General features: G+C 44.8%; 1 protein-coding gene across 1 annotated transcript in view; it reads right to left on the bottom strand.

Annotated features, from left to right (window-relative positions):
- The window catches only part of CAMK1D (calcium/calmodulin dependent protein kinase ID), a 1,392,645-nt gene that overhangs the window by 50,621 nt on the left and 1,319,298 nt on the right, over window positions 1-22,726 (bottom strand). The window contains exon 9 of the mRNA XM_085652873.1: window positions 7,059-7,146. Coding sequence (XP_085508999.1) covers window positions 7,059-7,146 — 88 coding nt within the window. The remainder of the gene's footprint in view (window positions 1-7,058; window positions 7,147-22,726) is intronic.

The following is a 22,726-nucleotide window of genomic DNA, read 5'->3' as shown; positions in this document are numbered from 1 at the left end:
CCCTCGCCCATACGCCTGCATGTCCTGGCCCACTTGCTTAGTAGATATGAAAAGGGGCAAGAGGCCCAGCTGTTATATCAAGGTTTTAAATTTGGCTTTCATATCTTATCTAGTGCTCCGCCTTCTACAGTCCCCCCACGCAATCAGCGCTCAGTTTTACAGAATCCAGATTTGGCTAGGGAAAAAATCATGAAGGAGGTAGCGCTGGGGAGGGTGGCGGGGACTTTTCAGCATCTGCCAAGCCAAGACCATTGAGCTTGGTGTCAAAGAAGGAAGTGGGTAAATATCACCTAATTCATAACCTTTCAAGTCCTCCTGGTCTGTCGGTTAATGACAGGTTGGACCCAGAACTCTGTGCAGTGCGTTACACCACTTTTGACACTGCTATTCAGAAGCTGCAGAGTCTAGGGGGGGTGCCCTGATGGCCAAATCAGAAGTGGAAGCGGCCTTTCGCCTCCTGCTAGTGCACCCAGAAGACACTAGGTTGCTAGGTTTTACTTTTGAGGGGCAGTTCTTCATGGACCTATCTATGCCAATGGGTTGTTCCATCACATGCGTGGTGTTTGAAACTTTCAGTCGTTTCTTGGAATGGGCAGTACAGGACTTAGTGGATTCACGTGATGTGGTGCATTATCTAGATGATTTCTTTTTTATGGGTCCACCGGGCTCGCCAGCTTGCGGGAAGGCTCAGCTGGGCTTCCAGCGGTTGGCGGAGGCACTGGGGGTACCCCTGACGGTTGGAAAAACTGAAGGCCCGTCAACTCGCTTAACCTTCCTGGGCATAGAAATTGACACGGTGTAGGGAGTATGCAGAAAGTGAGAGCTTTTGAAGCATCCATAGATCAATACCTAGCGGCACGCAAGGTCAATCTGCACCAGTTACAGGTCTCGGTGGGTCAGCTGAACTTTGCGCTCGGGTGATACCCATAGGTAGGGCCTTTTTTCTGTGACATCGCCAGGGCAATGTCCGGCTTAAGGGCAAAACACCACCATACTAGGCTATCTGCGGAGGTTAAAAACGATCTGGGCACATGGAAGGAATTCCTGACAGGGTTCAATGGCACAGTGATTTGGCAGCAACCAACGCAGTCAAGCACGGAGTTAGAGCTTTACACAGATGCAGCTGGCAGCGTAGGGTTCGGGGCAGTCTTAGGATCAAGGTGGTGAATGATACATTGGCCAGCAGACTGGGTCAAAACTGGATTGACTCGCAATATCACATACTTAGAATTGTTTCCCATCATTGTGGCATTGCATCTCTGGGGCCCCTTCTTTGAAAATAAGCGCATAACTTTTTGGTCTGACAGTATGTCGGCAGTAATGGCAGTGAACAATCAGACGGCAAAATGTCAGTGGGTGCTCCCCTTGCTTAAAGAACTGGTGCGGGTTTGCCTGCAGCGCAATGTGTACTTTAATGCCAAACATGTGCCAGGGGTGGACAACACAGTAGCTGACGCCCTGTCTCGTTTTTAGTTAACAAAATTTAGAGCCCGATGGCCCCAAGCGGACAATCAGATGACATACTTCCCGGAACAGCTATGGAAGCTTCTATCGCGCCCAAGACTAAGAGTATGTATGAGAGGGCATGGCAGGCCTACCTAGCAGTCCTAAGGGGAGCCAAGATGGCAGAGCAATTTACTCCGCAGGGGGTACTCCTTTTCATGGTACAGCAGAGAGAGAATGGGAAATCACTGTCCCTGGTTAAGAGGCAGTTGTTGGCAATTGCCTTCTTTGCGGGTCTGGAGGGGGTAGGGGATCCTACCAAAGATCCTACAGTAAGATGGGCAGTGAAGGGTTGGGAACAGTTGGCCCCGGGGGTGAAAGACAGCAGGTGACCTATAGACGCCAGTAGACTCTCAAATATTATGGAAGTATTACCGCAAGTATGCATGTCTCCTTACGAGACGCAGCTGCTGCGACTGGTGTACACTTTGGCTTTCTTTGGGGCGTTCCAAATATCTGAGCTCTTACCGACTTTAGAGGCGGATGGGAAAGGGGGAATCAGATGGGCAAATGTGTTAATTTCAGAGGGCATGCTACAAGTTAAAGTGAGGAGGTAAAAAACAGACCCTTTAGGGAAAGGGTCCAATTGAGAGCATTGCATGGGGCCATCTATTGCCCCTTGACACTGATGCAGAACTTCATTCAAGTACGGCCTAGGGAAGGGGATGGTAGGCTGCTATTGCATGCGGACTGAACACCCCTCACAAGATTTTAGTTCACATGCTTATGCAAGCACTCCCTGGCATTGTTCGGGGAGGATACGGCCCATTTCGTGTCTCATTCGTTTCGGATTGGGGCTGCCACGGCAGCATCTGCATTAGGCCTCTCCACGGAAACCATCAAAAGGGTAGGCAGATGGAAGTCATCCTGTTTTGAACGGTATGTGAGACCGCAGCTAGCTTAAGATAGCGGTGGGGGGACAGCTGCCCATAGAGTGTCTCTTGCCTAATGAAGCCTTCTTTTCTTTTCTTTCAATTTCTTTAATTTTCATACAGTGGTCTTGAGGCAGCGGACACAGGTATGCTGGTGCGGCCATTCTTTTATACGGAGAGCAGGGCAATTTTTCGAAAATTTCAGGGAGGACAGAGCGCAGAGGCTAAAAAGAATAGATCACCACTGGGTAGGGGCTGGGGTGGCAATGGTTAAAGGACGTCACAGCCCATCTACAGAAGGCCCTAGATAATGGCATGCCCATCCCAGATGTGCTGGTGATTAATTCAGGGAAAACGACATTATCCCAGCGGGCCGGAGGGGGGTAAAAGATGCGCTCTTTTTTACACTCTCAAGGCCTTCCCGAACACTACAATTTTCTGGTCAGAAATAATTCCACGTCAGATTTGGGATAAGAATGCACCAGCAATCACAGTAAATAGGACGGTGAAGAAATTGAATCAGGCGGTGGCAAAACTGTTGAGAGGTTCACCCATACGTGCCATCAGGCACAACCTGATACAGGCATCGAAATCATAACTGTATTTGGCGGATGGAGTGCATCTGTCCGAGGCAGGGTTGGAATTGTTCATCCAAACCATTTTGGGGGCCATGGCCTTAGATGAGGACGGTGAAGCAGCATTTTGGGGGAGGGTGAGAACACCAGCAAGCTCCTCGCCCTGTGGCGGGGTCCTAAACAAGAGAAATGGCAGTAACTCCGGATTGGCGAGGACTCTCTGATCCTGAAACGAACAGGGCGGGCAGTCAATGGGGGCTCCAGGATGATGGGAGAGGGGGCTGACCTGCTGGTGGTCCTGGACTCTCCGGTCCTACCCCAGATGCCGGCGCTTGTTGTAAGCAACTTTGAGAGAGCTGGCACGCAAGAAAGGTGCCAAGCAGTGCCCTGGTGGCCACGTCTAGGCGATAGACGACGGGTAGTTATCCCAAAGGGGAGCTGTAAAGAATTGGTTGTGGCCTGCTGGCGCAACAAGCATCAAGTGTGGCTCTGGAGATTCAGAATGTAAATACAATATATATCAACCTATGGCTTAATTGTATACTTCGCAAGACTATTGCCTTTATCAATGTGTGTTGGTTTGGATTTTAATAAAGATGGTCAAGAGTTGACAGTGCATCAACAAATTAAGATTGCATTTATATGAAGTTTAATAAAGACTACGCAGTGAAGACCAACTATTTGCCTGGTTTGCTTTGTGGGGGAAGAGAATAAAGGGGATACTATGGTTCTATGGATGGCAGGGGCGAATTGCACTTGATATGCACACTATAGGTTGATTCATAAAAATTCCCATTCAGATTGGGTCGCAATCTGAACGGCCTCATTACTATTCATGATGTAGGTCCCAAATTGTGACTCACTCAGATTGGCAACCATAACAAGGATTGTTGCTTGCTGGGGACCTCAGTGGCGTAGCTGGGGGGGTTTGGGGATTGGGTGGAGGTGGCATTCCTTTTGGGGGCGGCAGAGGTGAGCAAGTCGGGTCTGTCGACTACCACCATCCTCCCCTCTCTCCGAGAACAAGTTATCCATCGGATATTCCTGCTCTTACCTTAGGGCCGTCCCAGGAAGGCAGTAGGTCGAGCTACACCACTGGGGACCTCTCTGTCTGTGATCGCTTATGAAGTAATTTTAACTTATCAATTGTTTGCTACTGAAAATATGGCCACAAAATATTGACATATATAGCATTCCGAATCACAATTTGGAAGGGGAATATTAAACCTGCCCTTCCAAACTGTGATTCGGTATGCATTTTATGTCCATTTTGCGATTTGGTTAGTACTAATAAAATTGCAAAAAAGGCTTTGTGCATATCAAAAAGCTATATTGTGATTGCAAACCCTGTGATTTAGTGAATCATTCGGTTTGTGACTGCTAAAGGACTTCATACATTTGACCCTCTATTTTCCTTTAGTCGTGTGTACTTCATTGGACAAAATACTCCACTGCCTTATTTTTATCTGCACTTTATCCTCTTTAGACAAATTTCATGTTTGTTGCTTGTGCTTTGGGCTTTGAGGAGTCCCTTCAGAAATAGAAAACATAACCAGCTATCCAGAGTAATCAATTTGACACTTGGGCCCTATTCATGTAGCAACCCATAAAAGTAAGGGTGGAGATTTCCATCTCTGCCTGAGCATATGTTTTTTCTATTAACAAACATTCCCAGACATATGCCTGGAATGCAATGGCAAGGGCAAGTTTACAGGTGTACTCTGGTAATATGTGATTTCTCCCTTGGGCACCTCTTTTACCCTTGTGCGGAATTCTACATAGTCTATAATGCTACAAGGGGTAAATGGAGCTCTCTGTGCAAAGGCACACTTTTCTGCCCTTTTTTAGCGGCGAAACATTTTCCCCTGTGGATGAAGCCCATTTCCTCACTCCCACCAAATGTTGGGAAAGGGAATATCTCTGACCATTTTGTAGGTTGGTAAATAGTCAGATTGGTGTTTGGGAAGCCTCCCTATGGAATGCTCCCTTCACACACCTTGCGTGGGATTTTTAGCTGAGGATTTCTCTGCACTTGTGGTGAATAAATCTACAATTATCAATCCATTTACCACTACTAGGAATACTTTTGGTATTTCTAGTATGCATAAATAAAGGTATTTCTGCCCCCAGCCTTCTGTTCATGACCACTTCAATCAAGGAATTGTAACAATTGGGACTGAAATGACAGTAACATCTTCATCACGCATGTGCAGCACTGTCATTTGACTGACTCCTCATATTTTCATTCATAACTTTAAAGCTGCCTACAATTTTCATTGAGGGCTTAGTGTCTATGGATCTGGAGGCAGCTGCTTATAAATGCAATTGTCTCTCCAATTATGCACATATAATGAAAAATCATATCAAGGAAGCATGCACAGAAAAAAGAGGAGGAATGACAACAAGCACAGGAATTACTCCAACTTTAAAATAGTGGTTGGAGAAATAAGTTGTAAAATGCCACGTTCTGCAGATGACATTTGTCAATTTCCGATTCTAGGAGCATTTTTCAAAAGGGCATGATTTAGAGTACTGTAAGTTAGACTGGGCAGAGTTCTAGATTGCCTACAAAGTTACCAGTGTTCTGACATTTGTGTCTTGATCACTAGCCCAACATCTGGTTTGGCCCATGAGATTCAAGATGATGGCAATAGATGGTCACAGGCTCAGTGCTTAATTTGTAAAACTAATAAGTGCAAGGGCTGTTGTCAGGAATGGAGCTTGCACTACACATTGCCCCTGCTAGTGCGACACAACTACTAACCATCACACCCTATAACAGTGACAATTCAGGGCCCCAAAGTTACAAGAATGGTTTGCACAGCAGGTATTGGTAATTTCTAATCTATCTTGAATTCATAAACAACTGTTCTGTTCTTGTCCAATTTAGACAAACAGTGCCACCATGTGGCAGACTGTTATAAGTGCTAGTGCTGACAATTAAGTGCAGAGTACCGGAAACCACGGCTCAAATTAAGCACGATGATCATATGGATTTGGTCACGGATACACCACATATGTATTAATGGTCTGCTTGACATATCTGTCTGTAGCAGGTCAAATATTTTTATTTTTCGTCAAATAGTTAGTCTGTTGAAAAACATATTATGAAATGATAAGAAATTCACAATTTTTCTTAAAACTCTGTTTTCGAATGATTTTTGCACTTATTCTACTTGTTTTACAGGAAAAATCTGACTTATAATCAAACATATGATCTGTGAATCTTGGTCAAGAGAGCCTTCTCGGATCAGGTTTCATTGAGATACTTTTATTGATCCACAGATTAACCAATATCATTGATCCACAGATTAACCAACATCACCTTGCATTTGTAAAATGTTGTCTGTACTGGGCAATGTTGTTCAGCATTGCCTGAACCTTGAGACCATTTAATTAAGTGGAGTAGGGAGTTCTACAGCAGACTCCTATATTCTCAGTGAGTTGTATGCCTGTAGTGGGATGTTTGTGGTAACTCACATTCAGGAAGTATGTACTTTTCTCTCATACTTCATATAGGAGTAACATACGGATAACCACTCTCCAAATCTTTGAAACAGTCTTAAGAATGTGTTGTATCCTTTGCTCCATGAAAAAACTCCAGCACTTACCCACTATATTGCTTATCAGACAAGGGGCACAATAGCATCTGATGCACTTATTGCTTCCCTGGCCAATTAGTCTTGTGGGGATGGCAAGAGCTAGAGAGCTAAGGCTGGCAATCTGTACCCTTGAATCAAAGACAAACCTAACATGCATCCCTATGACGGTTATTGATATGTTTTGCAACCACATAGACAAGCCACACTACTTTAGTGGTAGATAATTTGGAAATGTGTGTTCATGTAACTGTTACTGTCCATTAAAAATGTGAAAAATGATCAGTAGAGATCAGTGTTGCATGCTTTGTTACTAAATGGAAACTCTTCTAAAACAGTGTGAAATTGTAATAAATCACCAGGGTCTCTGCATACCTATTAAACCCTCATTAAAAAAATTAATTCAGACATACTAGGAAACCTTTATTTCTTCTGAGTGTCTTACAATTTTATTGACTACTACACTGTTATGCATTTCATAATTCTACACACAGTGTGATACAACGTACCCTCCATTTGCTTTTTGCGAAGTTCTTTCGGATTTGAGCACTGACAGACTCGTGAATATTTTTGCACAGAGCAGTATCACCAGCTATCCTGAAATAGAAAAGAAGGACATTTCTAAGCGGATAATGTTAGAAATAAAGAAATAAACTGTGGCAATATTTTTAAGAGAGAAACTGAGCAAACATAGTTTTCCTTTCATTTTTGTTCATGTAAAAAATAAGGTAACTCAAAATGTGTACATGTCATCAGGACAAACGTTAAAGACGTAAACATTTACATAGGTAACGATTAATCATCAATAAGTGTGCCATCTTTACATATTTGCTTTAGTTTCTCATATCTCAATTATGATGAGGGTGGAGTTCATTTTTCGACGTGCCAAGAGGTTCACTATTTCATTGCACAATGTTATTGCACTGCGGTTGCCTATTCTGCTTTTAAATTCATCGATTTGGGGTTGTGCCATGTGCAATTGGGCTTTACCTCAGCGGTAATATGATCCAAACACCCAGGTTCTGATTATGAATACAAGAATTATTCTGTTTTGAATGTAAATTCTCATTTTCACACAGATTCCAAATTGGACAGTATTTGACCTTGAACTAATTACACATGTATTATTTGCCCACCTAAAAATTGACTATACTATGCTTGCCTACAAGTTTTCAGCAGAAAAGAAAACTTTTGTTGGCAAATAGCAAAGGATTCTTATGTGTGGACACTGGAACTAGTTCAATGGTATGTAAATTGTAGCTTTTCTCCCCGGAATACCTTTCAGGGTGCAGATTTCGGTATTTCATACGATCCTCTCTAGGTTTTACGTGTTGTGAACCTGTGGGTAAAAATCATGACATTGCAATTTGGAACTTTCCATCCATAGTCCTCAAGGCAGCCACATTATTGGTATTTTCAACAAATCCCTATGGCTCAATGACATATTAGGTTTATTCACATGTCCCCGAATCAGGTTGATTTATATATCTGACTGCGATGAGTACGTTTGTGAATATAAACCTTGAATAATTGTTAGATGACTGCAGGATTGATACAGCCTACCATCAGTGGCAGGCGGTGACCATCAACACTGGAGGGGTGTTGAGTGGACAGAGAGCCGAACACAGTGGGGGCCAGAAAGATATACATTTTTTTAATAAAAATTTACTTTTTCTTCTTTCTTCTTGGATGCCATGAGCACGACGGCACCTCGTGGAGCCTCAGGCAACATCCTTCTGCAAATTCCTACACTGCTCTCATGCTGTAGATGAGCAGCATGAGAGCAGCACCAGTAGTGGCTGTACTGGGCTGCCTCAATGCTCCAGCAGGCACAAGAGGCCTGTACCTGCTCTCCACCCAGCTGTCCGAGACAGCTCAGTGGAGAGGTTTACACTGCGCAAGTCTGGCTGGCCGTCGCAAGACAGCCGGCCAAACTGACCTGCACAGTGTAAACTGGTGAAGTGAGCACCACTCCGCTGCTGCCAGTTTTCAGAAATGCCCGCCCCAACCAACCTCTGTGCGTACTTCTCCTTCCTCCGCCCGAATCCTGAGATGATCATCACACTCTGGTGGGACTTCCACTGCCAGAGTGCAACGCGTGGCTTTGACTAGCTCCAGCTGGGAGGAAGGCGTTTCCTCAGGCCATTTAAGTGCCGGTTGTATCCCGCGGCGCGGGACGCGCCCGGGCCAACGGCAGGCCCGTCCTGCGCCCGTCATCGCCAGGAAGAGGCAGGGCAGGGCCACCTCCCTTGGCAGCATTTACTGACACTCATATTGTTCCATAGACAGTGGGTAAGGCTCATAACATTCGCTTTCCCTTCATTGACCCGGCGCTAAAGAGGAAGAGACAATAGTAACAATTTTGACTAATTGCCTTGTGCTTGAGACAGCAAAGTTACATCTGCGCACTACCAATTGCACAGCTAGCAGCCGGCCTGGTGTACAAAACTAAATTAATTTTGGAGGTGGGAGGACACGAACGGGTGCGCCGAAAACTTGAGTGGATACGGGGTTATTACTATCCTGTTTTTCCCTTTATTTGTGGTGTTTGGTGATTCTGCCCAATTGCAGGTTAACTGTATGCATTATAAGTAGAATAGAGACCAGTGTGAAGACTGTAGGGATACTAGATTGATAGCAGGCGAGAAAATGGGAAAGAGGGTAGGTCCAGGCAGAAATAAAATCACAAGTGTTTCCTCTCTCCCTCCAACATCAATAGATAAAATGTTACAGAGATCCATTGGGGTGGTGGACACTGGCATTGGGCTCACGGAACAGCGGTTGTCACTCACCCCTGATATATTTATTTAATCGTCTGACCAACCATGCTGCCTAACACGACCCAATCGCAGCTAGTTGATCCCACCTTGTCACCTCCACGGGATGTCCCAACAAAGAAAGCATCGCACAAGGGTAGAATTGCCACTAGCATCCCCAAGAATGGTAAGCGCAAACAAACAACTGAGGTCGGATCCAAAAAAAAGACATTCTGTGAGGGCACTTTAGTCTACCTGGGGGGGAGGGGTGAAGAGCGAGAACAAAATCGGAGTAGACCTCAACTTGCTAGTGCAGATATGACCTACCCACCGTGGGCATTGAATCTGATAGCAGATTTGCAAAACAAATTGAGAGCCACTATTATAGAAGGACTGGCCCCCCTAACTAGTCGCTTAGACAAATTGGAGAAATTATTGGCAGCAGGGGAAGCAGGGCTAATAGTTCGACAAAACCACTCCACCAGTAAGCCAGGAGGGACTGATAAAGGCTGTCAGGTGGATATTGCAAGCATAACACATTCACCTGGGTTGGGGGTGTGCACTCATGAGGGTCCCTCCACTAGCTATGAGACAGGGGAACAGAGTACCAACAAGCAGCAGGGAACTAGGAGTGTTAGCCTTGAGCCTAGTGCCAAAAACAGATCTTCTCTTGACAGGTGTCGAGATAAACCTAGCCCCCGTGTTCCGGATGTCAAAAGCAAAAAGAGTAGGCAACTAGTGCAATATTACACTGAAGAGAGGAATGTGATTTCAAATACACATTTGCCCAATGTAAACCTTCCCCTGGCCTGCGCCCCGTATGTAGCTATACTGACAGGAACCCCTCCAATTGCATTTAATGCAAAGGAAACACAACTCGAACTAAGAAATAAATGCCTATTCTGGCTTGCAAGATATAAATATCTTGAGTATGCCAGAGCAGGGGAGATTATAATGGTTCAAAGAGTAGGGTGGGTAGTAAATCGTCTGAAAACTGAACCAGGGAAGTGTGTAGTTATCAACTTCAAAGATCTCAATACTGTTACACATTTATTGAAATCTAACACCAATTGCCATAATGTTCCAACAGTAATGAGTCTCCATCCCTTGGATGTTGTCGACCCTCAACACCAAATGATCACAAGAGGTGGTGTATTACCTCCAATTCCAACTAAGGGTCCGGGGCCCCTATGCGAGGGTAGTTGGGACACACACAACAGGTGCCCCCTATTCAATATCCCGGTGAATAATAGATATGAAAGTTTGGATGAGGTAGATTGACTAGCGGAGGGGCCACCCAAAGGAGGGAACCCAGAAATGTTATGGCAGGATCAAAAGGGCGACGAAGGGTGCAGCTGGAGGCGACCAACCAGGGGTAGTAGTTTAGATACCCCCCAGTGGATTGGCCCATTAGGAGCTAGGATACAACCGAGAGGGGTCACTGATGCTACATCCCCTGTTCCAATGAGTGATGCAAACAGAGAAGGTGAACCTAGTGAGCTACCTGACAGACATCGTGGGGGCCACCCAGGTGATCTTCCTTCCCCCCGCGCCACTGCTTCTGAGGCATTGAGAGGGGTAAGAGGACAGGGTGGTGAAATGCGGATCTTAACCTGGAATTTGGCAGGGCTTAAAAACAATCTGCTTTGCCCAGAATGGGGGAATTTTGTGGACAAACAGGATATTTGTATATTCCAGGAGACCTGGGCGAGAGAAGATTTTCAGCGGGTGGGTTTTGCATCATTTCACATCCCCGCCACCATGGGGGGAGAGGGAGGCCCTCTGGTGGTCTAGCTATTTGGGTGGGTACCCACTTTGGCTGTAGAGCAGAGCAGATGACATCACCCACAAATGATATTCTATGTGTTCTGCTGTCGTTTCCCACAAAGATAAAAATTGCTCTATTTAATGTGTGCTCTAGACCCGTGAAAAATAGCCAAGAATCAGTTGTCATAGACATGATGAGGGTAGAGTTCATTTTTCGACGTGCCAAGATGATTACTATTTCAGTGCACAATGTTATTGCACTGCGGTTGCCTATTCTGCTTTTAAATTCATCGATTTGGGGTTGTGCCATGTGCAATTGGGCTTTACCTCAGCGGTAATATGCTCCAAACACCCAGGTTCTGATTATGAATACAAGAATAATTCTGTTTTGAATGTAAATTCTCATTTTTACACAGATTCCTAATTGGACAGTATTTGACCTTGAACTAATTACACATGTATTATTTGCTCATCTAAAAATTGACTATACTATGCTTGCCAACAAGTTATCAGCAGAAAAAAATACTTTTGTTGGCAAATAGCACAGAATTCCTATGTGTGGACACTGGAACTAGTTCCATGGTATGTAAATTGTAGCTTTTCTCCCCGGAATACCTTTCAGGGTGCAGATTTCGGTATTTCATACGATCCTCTCTAGGTTTTACGTGTTGTGAACCTGTGGGTAAAAATAATGACATTGCAATTTGTAACTTTCCGTCCATAGTCCTCAAGGGAGCCACATTATTGGTATTTTCAACAAATCCCTATGGCTCAATGACATTTTAGGTTTATTCATATGTCCCCGAATCAGGTTGATTTATATATCTGACTGCGATGAGTACTTTTGTAAATATAAACCTTGAATAATTGTTAGATGACTGCAGGATTGATACAGCCTACCATCAGTGGCAGGCCGTGACCATGAACACAGTGGGGGCCAGAAAGATATATATATTTTTAATAAAAATGTACTTTTTCTTCTTTTCCACGCGGAGCCTCAGACAACTTCCTTCTGCAAATTTCTACTCTGCTCTCATGCTGTAGATGAGCAGCATGAGAGCAGCACCAGTAGTGGCTGTACTGGGCTGCCTCAATGCTCCAGCAGGCACAAGAGGCCTGTACCTGCTCTCCACCCAGCTGTCCGAGACAGCTCAGTGGAGAGGTTTACACTGCGCAAGTCTGGCTGGCCGTCGCAAGACAGCCGGCCAAACTGACCTGCGCAGTGTAAACTGGTGAAGTGAGCACCACTCAACTGCTGCCAGTTTTCAGAAATGCCCGCTCCCAAACACTGCTCGGGCTGGGAGCAGAGAAAAATCAAATGGTACATCATTTTATTACCATTTTATTTTTCACTTTTGCTGCTCTACCAGCAGGGGGAACGCTCCACTGCCCTAATCGGGGAGGTCGCCGCTGTCTGTAGCTTCTAGTCACACTTGCTGGGATATCACCAACTATCCTAAGCTTCACCTTGTAATAGTTTCAGTGTTCAGGCAAGCTTATTGGTTAAGTCCCACTTCCCTGGACCAACCATCACTCATAAGGATAGCACACAAAATCTTCAGGCCCGATTCACAGAACTAACTTACTAAAAAATCCTAAACTTACTACCATTTTGGTATTCACAGAAGGCACTTACTCATTTTGGTATTCACAGAAGGTACTTACTCATTTTGGTATTCACAGAATGCACTTACTCATTTTGGTATTAACAGAATTCACTTACTCATACTAACTTTATGTCCGCACTCGGGCCGGAGATTCCGGCCCGGTGGTGGAGATTCCGGCCCAGTACCAAAATGAGTAAGTACCTTCTGTGAATACCAAAATGAGTAAGTGCCTTCTGTAAATACCAAAATGGTAGTAAGTTTAGGATTTTGTAGTAAGTTAGTTCTGTGAATCGGGCCCGTAATTACTAAGGGTTTTTGGAAGTTTGTAAATTCACATGTTTAGTGCTCACATCGTCTCTTAGGATTACAATTTCTGGGTATTACACAAAGAGCGTCTCAGTCAGAATATCAAATGTCCCAATAAATTGCTCACAATATGAGCAATCAGGAGAAGTAGACTCATTTATCAAGACAGCTGCTTTACTTCTAGCATAATCTAGTGGACCTCCAATAATTCTAACAACAAGCAATTGCTTGATGCCAATTACAAGAACTGACACCAAACAACTAAATGTATTTGAGAATGCAACGGTTGCTTCTTCCCAAAGAAATGTCATTCCAGCTTTAAAGCCCAAACAATCAGAGGAATCCAACAGTCACATAATATTCAGACTTTCCAAAAGAGAGGTGAGATAGAAACTTCTAAGAAGAAGAATGCAATTTTCTTTAGCACTACTGCTAGCCAGCCAATGCACCAGTGGTAAAATCCAAAGGTGGATGGCTGATTCTTTACAAACTAGGCCATCTCAGTTCAAGTTTATACCATTTTCACTAATTTCATTGTAAGTAGGTATAGAGGTATTCCCTTTTTCAACTATGGCCAACTGCACATTGGGCAGCACTCAAGGGCTTGCTAACAGTTTATGATACCCCATTTCTGAACCTCCTGTCCCTACTCTATTTTGGTGTTAGATTCCACAATTTCTGGCAGTAAGTTAACATCAATGGCAGGAACTTGGATCAAATAGCTCAAGACTGAGTATGTAAAATCACACATATAAAATAAATAATTATTCCATAGGGACCAGGAACTGACTAGGAAGGGCCTTTGCTGGAACTATAATTCTCCCATTTTGTTGCAGTGGCTCCACACACTACGTACATGAGGATGACCACTGGTTTCTAATGTCCAGAGATACACTTTCTCCTGAATTATTGAAATGCATCATTCATGGTCAAGTTCCCATGTCCAAAACGATTTCTGCTGATGAGCAAGGTACAAAGGGGCACTTGCTTGCAACAGTATTCTCAGAGAACTAAATACTTACACATGTGACCTGGAAAAGCTTCCTGACTTACAATCAGAGCCACCCCCAGATATTTTGAATCCCTTTTAGATGCTCCTGTCTTTGACATTTTCTTCATTAAGTTGATCAACCCAGATTGCCCCATTCCACTAATGAGGGGACCTACCAAATCACTGAATGCTCTCAAAGAAAAACACTGTCACTCTATCCATCTCAGAACCAGGACAAAGTATTGAATTAGGAGAATAATCCAGAATTCCCACAAGACCTTAAATTATCGGGCACAGAACTGGAACATTGGTCGGATAACTACGTTAGTATGGTAGTGAGACCATACCCCGCCACCATCCCTCCGTCTGCATGAGAATTACAGTTAGTTATTATGAGGTATAAGCCTCTTAGACATCAGATTGCTGAGAACTAAAGGACCTGCTTTACTGAAATTACTGATTGTAGGTATGAAACATGACTTAATCACTTCACTTATCCCCACTACCATTGAAATAATCTCCATCTTTACACAGTCAATCAAATTAATCACAGGTTTGTTCAGCGCGACTACTCACCAGTAAAGGGTCTCAAGGCGCTGGGGAGGAGGGGAGGTGCAGGTTCCAGTCCATCAAGGAGGGGGTCTGTCGAAGAGCCAGATTTTGAGGTTTCTCGTGAAGATGGGGAGTGATGTTGTCTGCCTGAGGTGGAGCAGAAGGGCGTTCCATGCTCTGGCCGCGAGGAAAGAGAAGGAGCGGCCTCCTGATCTGGTCTTTTTGGTGCGGGGAACCATGGCATAGGAGAGCTGGGCTGATCATAGGGTTCTTTGGGGTGCGTGGAAGTTGATTCGGCTGTTGAGGTATGCTGGTCCGATGTTGTGGAGGGCTTTGTGGGCGTGGGTGAGGATCTTGAAGGTGATTCTAGCCTCGATGGGGAGCCAGTGGAGTGTGCGTAGGTGTTTGGAGATGTGGCAGTGTGGTGGTAGGTTGAGGACCAGTCTTGCGGCGGCGTTCTGGATGTTTTGTAGCTTCTGGGTGAGGTTTTTGTTTATTCAGCGTAGAGTGCATTGCCGTAGTCGAGTCTGCTGATGACGAGGGCATGCTGGAGGGGGATCCATTTGAAGGTCTTACGTAGGAGGCGGAGGATGTGACGGAGTTGATCTGGTGGTCCATTTTGAGCTCGGAGTCTAGGATGATTCAAAGGTTGTGTGCGTGGTCCGTTGGGGTGGGTCGGATGCCGAGGGCGGGGGGACACCAGGTGTCGTTCCAGGCATCGGGGTGTGGGCCCATGATGAGTACTTCTGTTTTGTTGGTGTTGAGTTGTAGGCAGCTGCTTTTCATCCATTTGGCGACAGCTTCCATGCCTTCTTGGAAGTTGTGTTTGCCTGCGTTGACTTCGTTGGATGGGGTGAGGATGAGTTGGGTGTGGTCTGCGTATGAAACAATGTTGGGTCCATAGGTTCTGACGATGGGGGCGAGAGGAGCCATGTAGATGTTGAAGAGCGTTGGGCTGAGGGAGGACCCCTGGGGGACTCCCCAGGTTATTGGTGTAGGGTCTGAGAGGAAAGGGAGGAGTCTGACCCACTGCATTCTCCCAGAGAGGAAAGAGTAGATACAGTCAAGGGACTTGTCCTGGATACCTGCGTCGTGGAGTCTGCATTTTAGGGTGCGGTGGGATACTGTGTCGAAGGCCGCTGAGAGGTCGAGGAAAATGAGGGCTACTGTTTCTACTTTGTCCAGTAGGGAGTGGATGTCATCTGTTGTGGCGAGGAGGGCAGTTTCTGTGCTGTGGTTTTTTCTGAAGCCGGATTGTGACAGGTCGAGGATGTTGTGCTCTTCGATGAAGGTGGCGAGTTGGCTGTTGATGGCTTTCTCGATGACTTTCGCTGGAAACAGGAGCAGGGAGATGGGTCTGGAGTTTTTGAGGTCGGTGGGGTCAACCAAGGGTTTCTTCAGGAGGGGGTTGATCTCGGCGTGTTTCCAGTCAACGGGGAAGGAGGCATTCGCCAGGGAGTGGTTGATGGTATGGCGAAGCATGGGTGTGATGGTGTCGGCGGCTCTGTTGAAGATGTGGTGGAGGCAGGGGTCCATGGGGCCCCGGAGTGGGTTGACCTTATCGTCTTCAGAGTGTCTTTGGTGGTGAGGGCTGTCCAGTTGTCAATCATTGGCTTCAGTGTGTCGGGGGTGGCTGGTTGGGGTTCCGTGTGTTGGTTGTCTTCGTCAAAGTTGTCATAGATTTTCTTGATTTTGCGGTGGAAGAAGGTGCTGAGTTTGTTGCAGAGGTCTTGTGAGGGGGAATGTCAGTCTATTCGCTGGTGGGTTGGGTGAACTGTTTGATGATGTTAAAGAGTTCTTTGCTGTTGTGTGCGTGTGTGGAGATTCTGTCTTCAATTGCAGTTTTCCTCGTGTTTCTGATGAGCTGGTGGTGGTGGTGGTGGCTTTGAAGTTGCTGTGGACTTCTGTGGATTTGGAGTTCATCCAGGTCTTTTTGAGACAGCGGGAGGTGCGAATGGACTCTCGGAGTTCGGGGGTAAACCATCTGGCCTTCTTGGTGTGTGCGTTGTTGTTCTTCTTGAGGGGAGCTTTGGTGTTGACGACGTCGGTGATCAATCTGTGTAGAGTTCGGGCGGCAGTGTTGGGGTCATCGTCTTTCGCCGTGGTCGGGGGGAGTTTCTGAGTGAGGAGGTTAATTGGTCGTCAGTGATTTTGGTCCAGTTTCTTCGTGGAAGTAGGTGCTGGTGTCTGTGGATGGTGGGTGTTCTGAAGGTGAAGTGGATGCATCGATGGTCTGTCCACTGGAGTTCGGTGGTGTGGCTGAAAGTGATGGAGTTTCCTGTTGTGAAGAGGGGGTCAAGGGTGTGTCCTGCTGAGTGCATGGGTTCGGTCATGTTCTGGCAAGACGGTGCATAGTATTTAAAAACAGAACATGTAGAAATGTAATGTTAATAATTCCTTACAGTGACTAGCACACAAAAGCTATTTTTCACTGTGCCAGGCCTAACTGTCATATGTAGAAAACCAGAGTACATATTAGAAATCAGGTACTGTGTCTCAGGAATGAGACTAGCTAGTAAAATGATTAAATATCTATTTTAATACTTATTAAAATCCAAATCATTTGTAAAGTCATGTTTTTAATAAGTATTAAGGAAAAGTAACTTTTAGAAGATTGACTTTTCCCAGCCTGAAGTACATACAGGTTAAATATGCATTTCACACCAACTGCTGTCAGCCAGCAATTTGCATTTGAATAGGTAGGAAAATGGTGCAAAGCATCTCCCAATAGCAAGCAATAGGTTGACTTGAATGGGAAGAGATAACTCTGCTGAACCTCACAGGTCTGCTGGGTTTACATATAACACAGGGGGCACACTTGAATGGAAAGGAAACAGGATGCCAAAACAATTATTGTGCATTCACTGCCTAGTTGCTGAAAACCCTATTTTTATTTTACCAGACTTCTGTCTCTAGGTTTTACATATAACACTGGTGGACCACTTATAAGGAAGGGAAACAGGATTATTATGATACTTTATGGATTCAATATGTATATCTCAGGAAAGGAAGGAAGGAAGGAAGGAAGGAAGGAAGGAATTAATTCCCACGCAGGTGGGAATAAAACAAGAAATTAGCGAAGCCTAAAAAAGGTAGATAGACCAAAAAGCCTGCAGCTCCAGAGATTCATTAAGTCAACCATAGAATAAATACACACGGGGCAGTTAGAGATAAGAAAAAACATCATCCCTAAAAAGGCAATAGATGCAGTCCATTGCTGCAGAAAAATACCCCCTACATCACAAACATTAATAGGCATTAGTCTGTAGCTCCTAATTAAACTGTGCCCATATTCTATCAACCCCCCTGAGTGATCGAACACCCCTTACTCTGGCTAAAGCCAGTTCTGAATTGTGTATTTGTCAAATCTTTGCCCACCATTCAGTAACCTGCAGGGGAGTAGATGAGACCCAAGATCTAGCTATGCAGAGCCTGGCAGATACTATAAGTATAGACAACAGCCTTCTCAGACCAACATCAAACTCCATTCTACATCTTAACTTTACTTCCATGGGGATTCATTGTAGCTCATATCCTAAGCCTTCCGAAACTATCAAGCCCACTTCTTCCCAGAATACCTTTAAAACAGGACATGCATATAATGAGTAGGATATCTGCTGATTTGCATCTGCACTTGGGCATCTGGTTTTGTCAAGATTTCAGTTTGCACTCTACCTCATAAGTCTATCTGGTGTATAGTATAACATACATATGTAAATCGGGGGGGGGGGGGAAGTTGAGGAGAAAAGGCAAAAGGTCTCGTCCACCTATTGAACTTAACCATAAACAAAGAGAGCCCATCCATCACTCTTGGACTTGACTTCCACTCCTGGTATGGAAAACAGAACGTTTTCTTTAGATAACCCTTGCCCACCAGGGTTTCCCCTTGGTAGCATGCTTCATCATTGGGTCCTTCCTGTTCCGCTGCCAAACAGGGCGTGCTGTGGGTGGATGAGTGTTATCCTGTATATTTCTCATGGTAACACCTCCTGGGAAAGTACTCTGCTCATTTAGATGCCAAGCGCAGACTGTCATCCTTTCTATGCTTGCAAAACTCTTGATATACAGAACTAATCAATAATTTCCATTTAGCCTTAAAGATATTAGACAAATTATTTGAAGTCTCTAATTCAGTTATTGCCTTGCCATCGGTTCAGAAATAATAAATCAGCAGTAAATGTTTAAAGAAATGATGAAACTCATTTTGTAAGTCAGTAAAAGTAAGTAGGCCATTAAAATTGAATAACTACCCCACCACTATTTGTGCCATACTTCACAGGCCGAAACATGAAACACCCCAGGAAATGCAGGGTTGTCTCAGAGTGGTGCGTCCCCATGTATTAACTTAGAGCATTTGGCACAGATCTCTCACCAAATAGTTACAGTATCTTTGACAGACCTAAACCTTACCCATTTGTAAGAATTAGGGTACATTACTCTATAGAAACAAGCCTGCCCCCTGTACCTAATGCCAGCTAATAGCTGAATACAGACAAGTACAGTTCTGCTTGATCATGAACTGTATGCAAACGACCAGCAAAACCTGCCTAAAAATATAGTTTATAATCTGGGAACTGTAAACTCTCCTGTCGGTAGTACGATAGTTTTAATAAGCTTATAGAACGCCTCACCCGAGCATACCCTCAATTAAAACCGCTTAAAGCTCCCTCTCACTTCTTAAAACACATTTGGCACCCTTAGTGGTATTGCCCGGAAAAGATACAAGAATTTTGAAAAGATATTCATTTTTAGGTCTCGCCTGAGACAGCGCTTTAGCGCTGCTCTGGCGAGACTTATAGTAAGCGAGTTTTGGAAGTGCAAACGAGTGCTTTCAGGCCTCCAAATACAGTGCATGTGCGCCGGGCGCGCGCACCATTTGGCAGCCTGAAAGCACTCGTTTGCTTTCACTTTCGCGGCCGCTTTGATGTGATCGCGATGTAAATAAAGCTTTTCACCAGCCGGGCCTGCATGACAATGCCTTCCGGTTTCCAATCTCCTGACGCTCGCACAGAACATAATATCAAACTTCCTCATGCTTAACTACGGCAAAAGGAGGCAATTTGTTAAAATATCAAAGCCCCCGAGCCAGCAACAAAGCCTCCTTTAACTGGGTATTAAGCGTGAGCAGACTTTTCAGCGAGGCGTAGACGAAGCAGACACTCGACATCTTCAAACAGCAACCTGCACGCCCGGTTCCCTGACAGTAAAACTGAGTGTTTTCTTACCTCAGAGAACAAAGCGCCAAGTTAGCGTGGAAAGCAGCTTCGATGTAATATTGTTCAAAGGTTTTTACTTTGAAGTTCACTGTGGTCTATGCAAACTAGACTTGCATACATCGATCACATTTTCCTAAAACGCCCCTTGTTCTAAGACGTTTTAGTTAGGATTCAAAATGCCAGGCCGACGTATTGGCTTCGGCAATGCTTGCTTGAAACGGAGTTCCACCCCAGTGTCTGTGACGTCACCATGCCCCTGTGTGCTTAAGCCAGTCACTTCAAAGACGGGGGCGCTTTCTGTATTTGATCACATGCTACCACCAGTCAGGCCCCTTTCTCATTGTCTTCACGCTGAGTGAATAACCCACGTGTGATTAACAAAAGTAGTACCACAGGGGGCCTCACTTCACCCACATTGCCTCCGCCCCAACACCAAAAGAAAGGAGGTGCAGGCATTTTGAACAAAGCTTTTCACCAGCCGGGCCTGCATGACAATGCCTTCCGGTTTCCAATCTCCTGACGCTCGCACAGAACATAATATCAAACTTCCTCATGCTTAACTACGGCAAAAGGAGGCAATTTGTTAAAATATCAAAGCCCCCGAGCCAGCAACAAAGCCTCCTTTAACTGGGTATTAAGCGTGAGCAGACTTTTCAGCGAGGCGTAGACAAAGCAGACACTCGACATCTTCAAACAGCAACCTGCAAGCCCGGTTCCCTGACAGTAAAACTGAGTTTTCTTACCTCAGAGAACAAAGCGCCAAGTTCGCGTGGAAAGCAGCTTCGATGTAATATTGTTTAAATGTTTTTACTTTGAAGTTCACTGTGGTCTATGCAAACTAGACTTGCATACATCGATCACATTTTCCTAAAACGCCCCTTGTTCTAAGATGTTTTAGTTAGGATTCAAAATGCCAGGCCGACGTATTGGCTTCGGCAATGCTTGCTTGAAACGGAGTTCCACCCCAGTGTCTGTGACGTCACCATGCCCCTGTGTGCTTAAGCCAGTCACTTCAAAGACGGGGGCGCTTTCTGTATTTGATCACATGCTACCACCAGTCAGGCCCCTTTCTCATTGTCTTCACGCTGAGTGAATAACCCACGTGTGATTAACAAAAGTAGTACCACAGGGGGCCTCACTTCACCCTCATTGCCTCCGCCCCAACACCAAAAGAAAGGCGGCGCAGGCATTTTGAACAATAATTGAGAAGGAACATTCGCGCCTAAACTCAAGACATTAGATTACACAGTTGGTGCATTTACGACTATCCACAATAAGCAGACCCACAGGCAGACACAATGACAGACACTCAGAGAGCCAGACACACACTCATACACAGATACAGACTCGCATCTAGACACGCAGACACACAAGCAGACACATTTACAGACACTCAGAGAGGCAGACACACGCACCACGCATACACCCAAACACAATTACACACTCGCACCTAGACACACAGACACACGTACAGACACATACAAACACACATACAGACACGCACGGAGGTACACACACAGATGCACTCACACAGTTACCAGGGCCCGTATTACATAATGGGTGCACTGTTCCCCTCTGTCCCAGGGCACAGCTTTCAACAGGTGTCCTGGACTCACGCAAGGTCAGTGCAGCCTATTACAAGTAATGTGCTGCCCCCAAGGCAGCAGCAAAGCTTGTCTTGAAGAATGTGCTTCCTTGAGATAAGCACAAGTTTTATGGGGTCCCTTTGCTCGAATTCCTTGTCTTTGCTTTTGAAGTGTAGTGGGGGGCGGGGAGTTTATGACCCCTCTATCCCTTTGCTTAGCAAACTTTTTGCAGGCATGAGCTGCATCTGGTGTCGCGTTAGAAGTTCTAGAGCCCAGATATTTACTCTTTGCGATAAAAAAACAAGCATTTGCAATGCAATAGGTCGCGCATTTATACGAGTTTGAGCTATTGGCATTGTACATGACAATGCTTTTTATTTAAGTTTGGTTTTTTTAAAACATAAATAAAAGGCACTGTCATTTACAATGCCAATAGCTCAAACTCGAATAAATGCGAGACCTATTGCATTGCAAATGCTTGTTATTACATTACAGTGATCTATAATGCTTATTGAAAGCTTATTCCAAAACTGCAATTTTTGAATCACATACTTTAACAGAGGCTCATAATTCAATTAAAACATTTTGTCTATCTTGATACTTAGTTTGATTCCCAAATAAGCAGCTGTATTAACCACCCCCCAGTACTGATATAGCTGACTCATATTTCAGCAATAGCTGAGTTTTGGCTATGTTCAATCTATACCCAGAAACTAACCTACATTTTCCAGCATCCTTTACTATGCACTTCATAGACTTTCCTGAGCCGTCAGAGTATATTGCCACATCATCCGCGTATGCACTGATCTTTAAATCCCATTCACCAGATGCCCTAGGACTGATCCCAGCATTTTACTGTAATGACAACAAATAAGGTTCTAAATACAGTGCAAATAGCAGAGAAGAGAGTGGGCAGCCCTGCCGTGTGCCTCACTCTATCAGCCTGCATCCATTTACAAAACCGTTTACCAAGCCCAAAGGCCTCCACCGTCATCCATCAAAATTTCCAGATAATCTAAAAGCCGTCTTGGCGTCCAATAAAAATCATAGACAATTTTGACCCCCTTCTAGCTGCTACATCGAATGCAGCTACTGCAGTGTTTATGTGGCTTGTGGTGTCCCTGCCTGGAATAAAGCTGTGGTGTTGCTTGGATGCTACATCTGGTAGAATTGGGGCAAGCCGCATAGCCAAGACTATAACAAAAATCTTCGTGACGGCATTAATAAGAGAGATATGTTTCTATGAACACATCTCTGGTGGTTTGCCAATTTTTGCAAATATTGCTATCTTGGTCATATTCCAAGTATTTGGAGTTTTACCAACTTCATCTATTTACTGTGTTACCCTTAAAAGTGGTGGGATTATAATGTCCCTAAATACTTTGTAGAATTCTAA

This window comes from Triturus cristatus, chromosome 4_1, assembly GCF_964204655.1.
Source record: "Triturus cristatus chromosome 4_1, aTriCri1.1, whole genome shotgun sequence".
Taxonomy (NCBI): Eukaryota; Metazoa; Chordata; class Amphibia; order Caudata; family Salamandridae; genus Triturus; species Triturus cristatus.
Note: the sequence above shows the minus strand (reverse complement) of the source record. Positions and strands in the feature narration are given on the sequence as shown.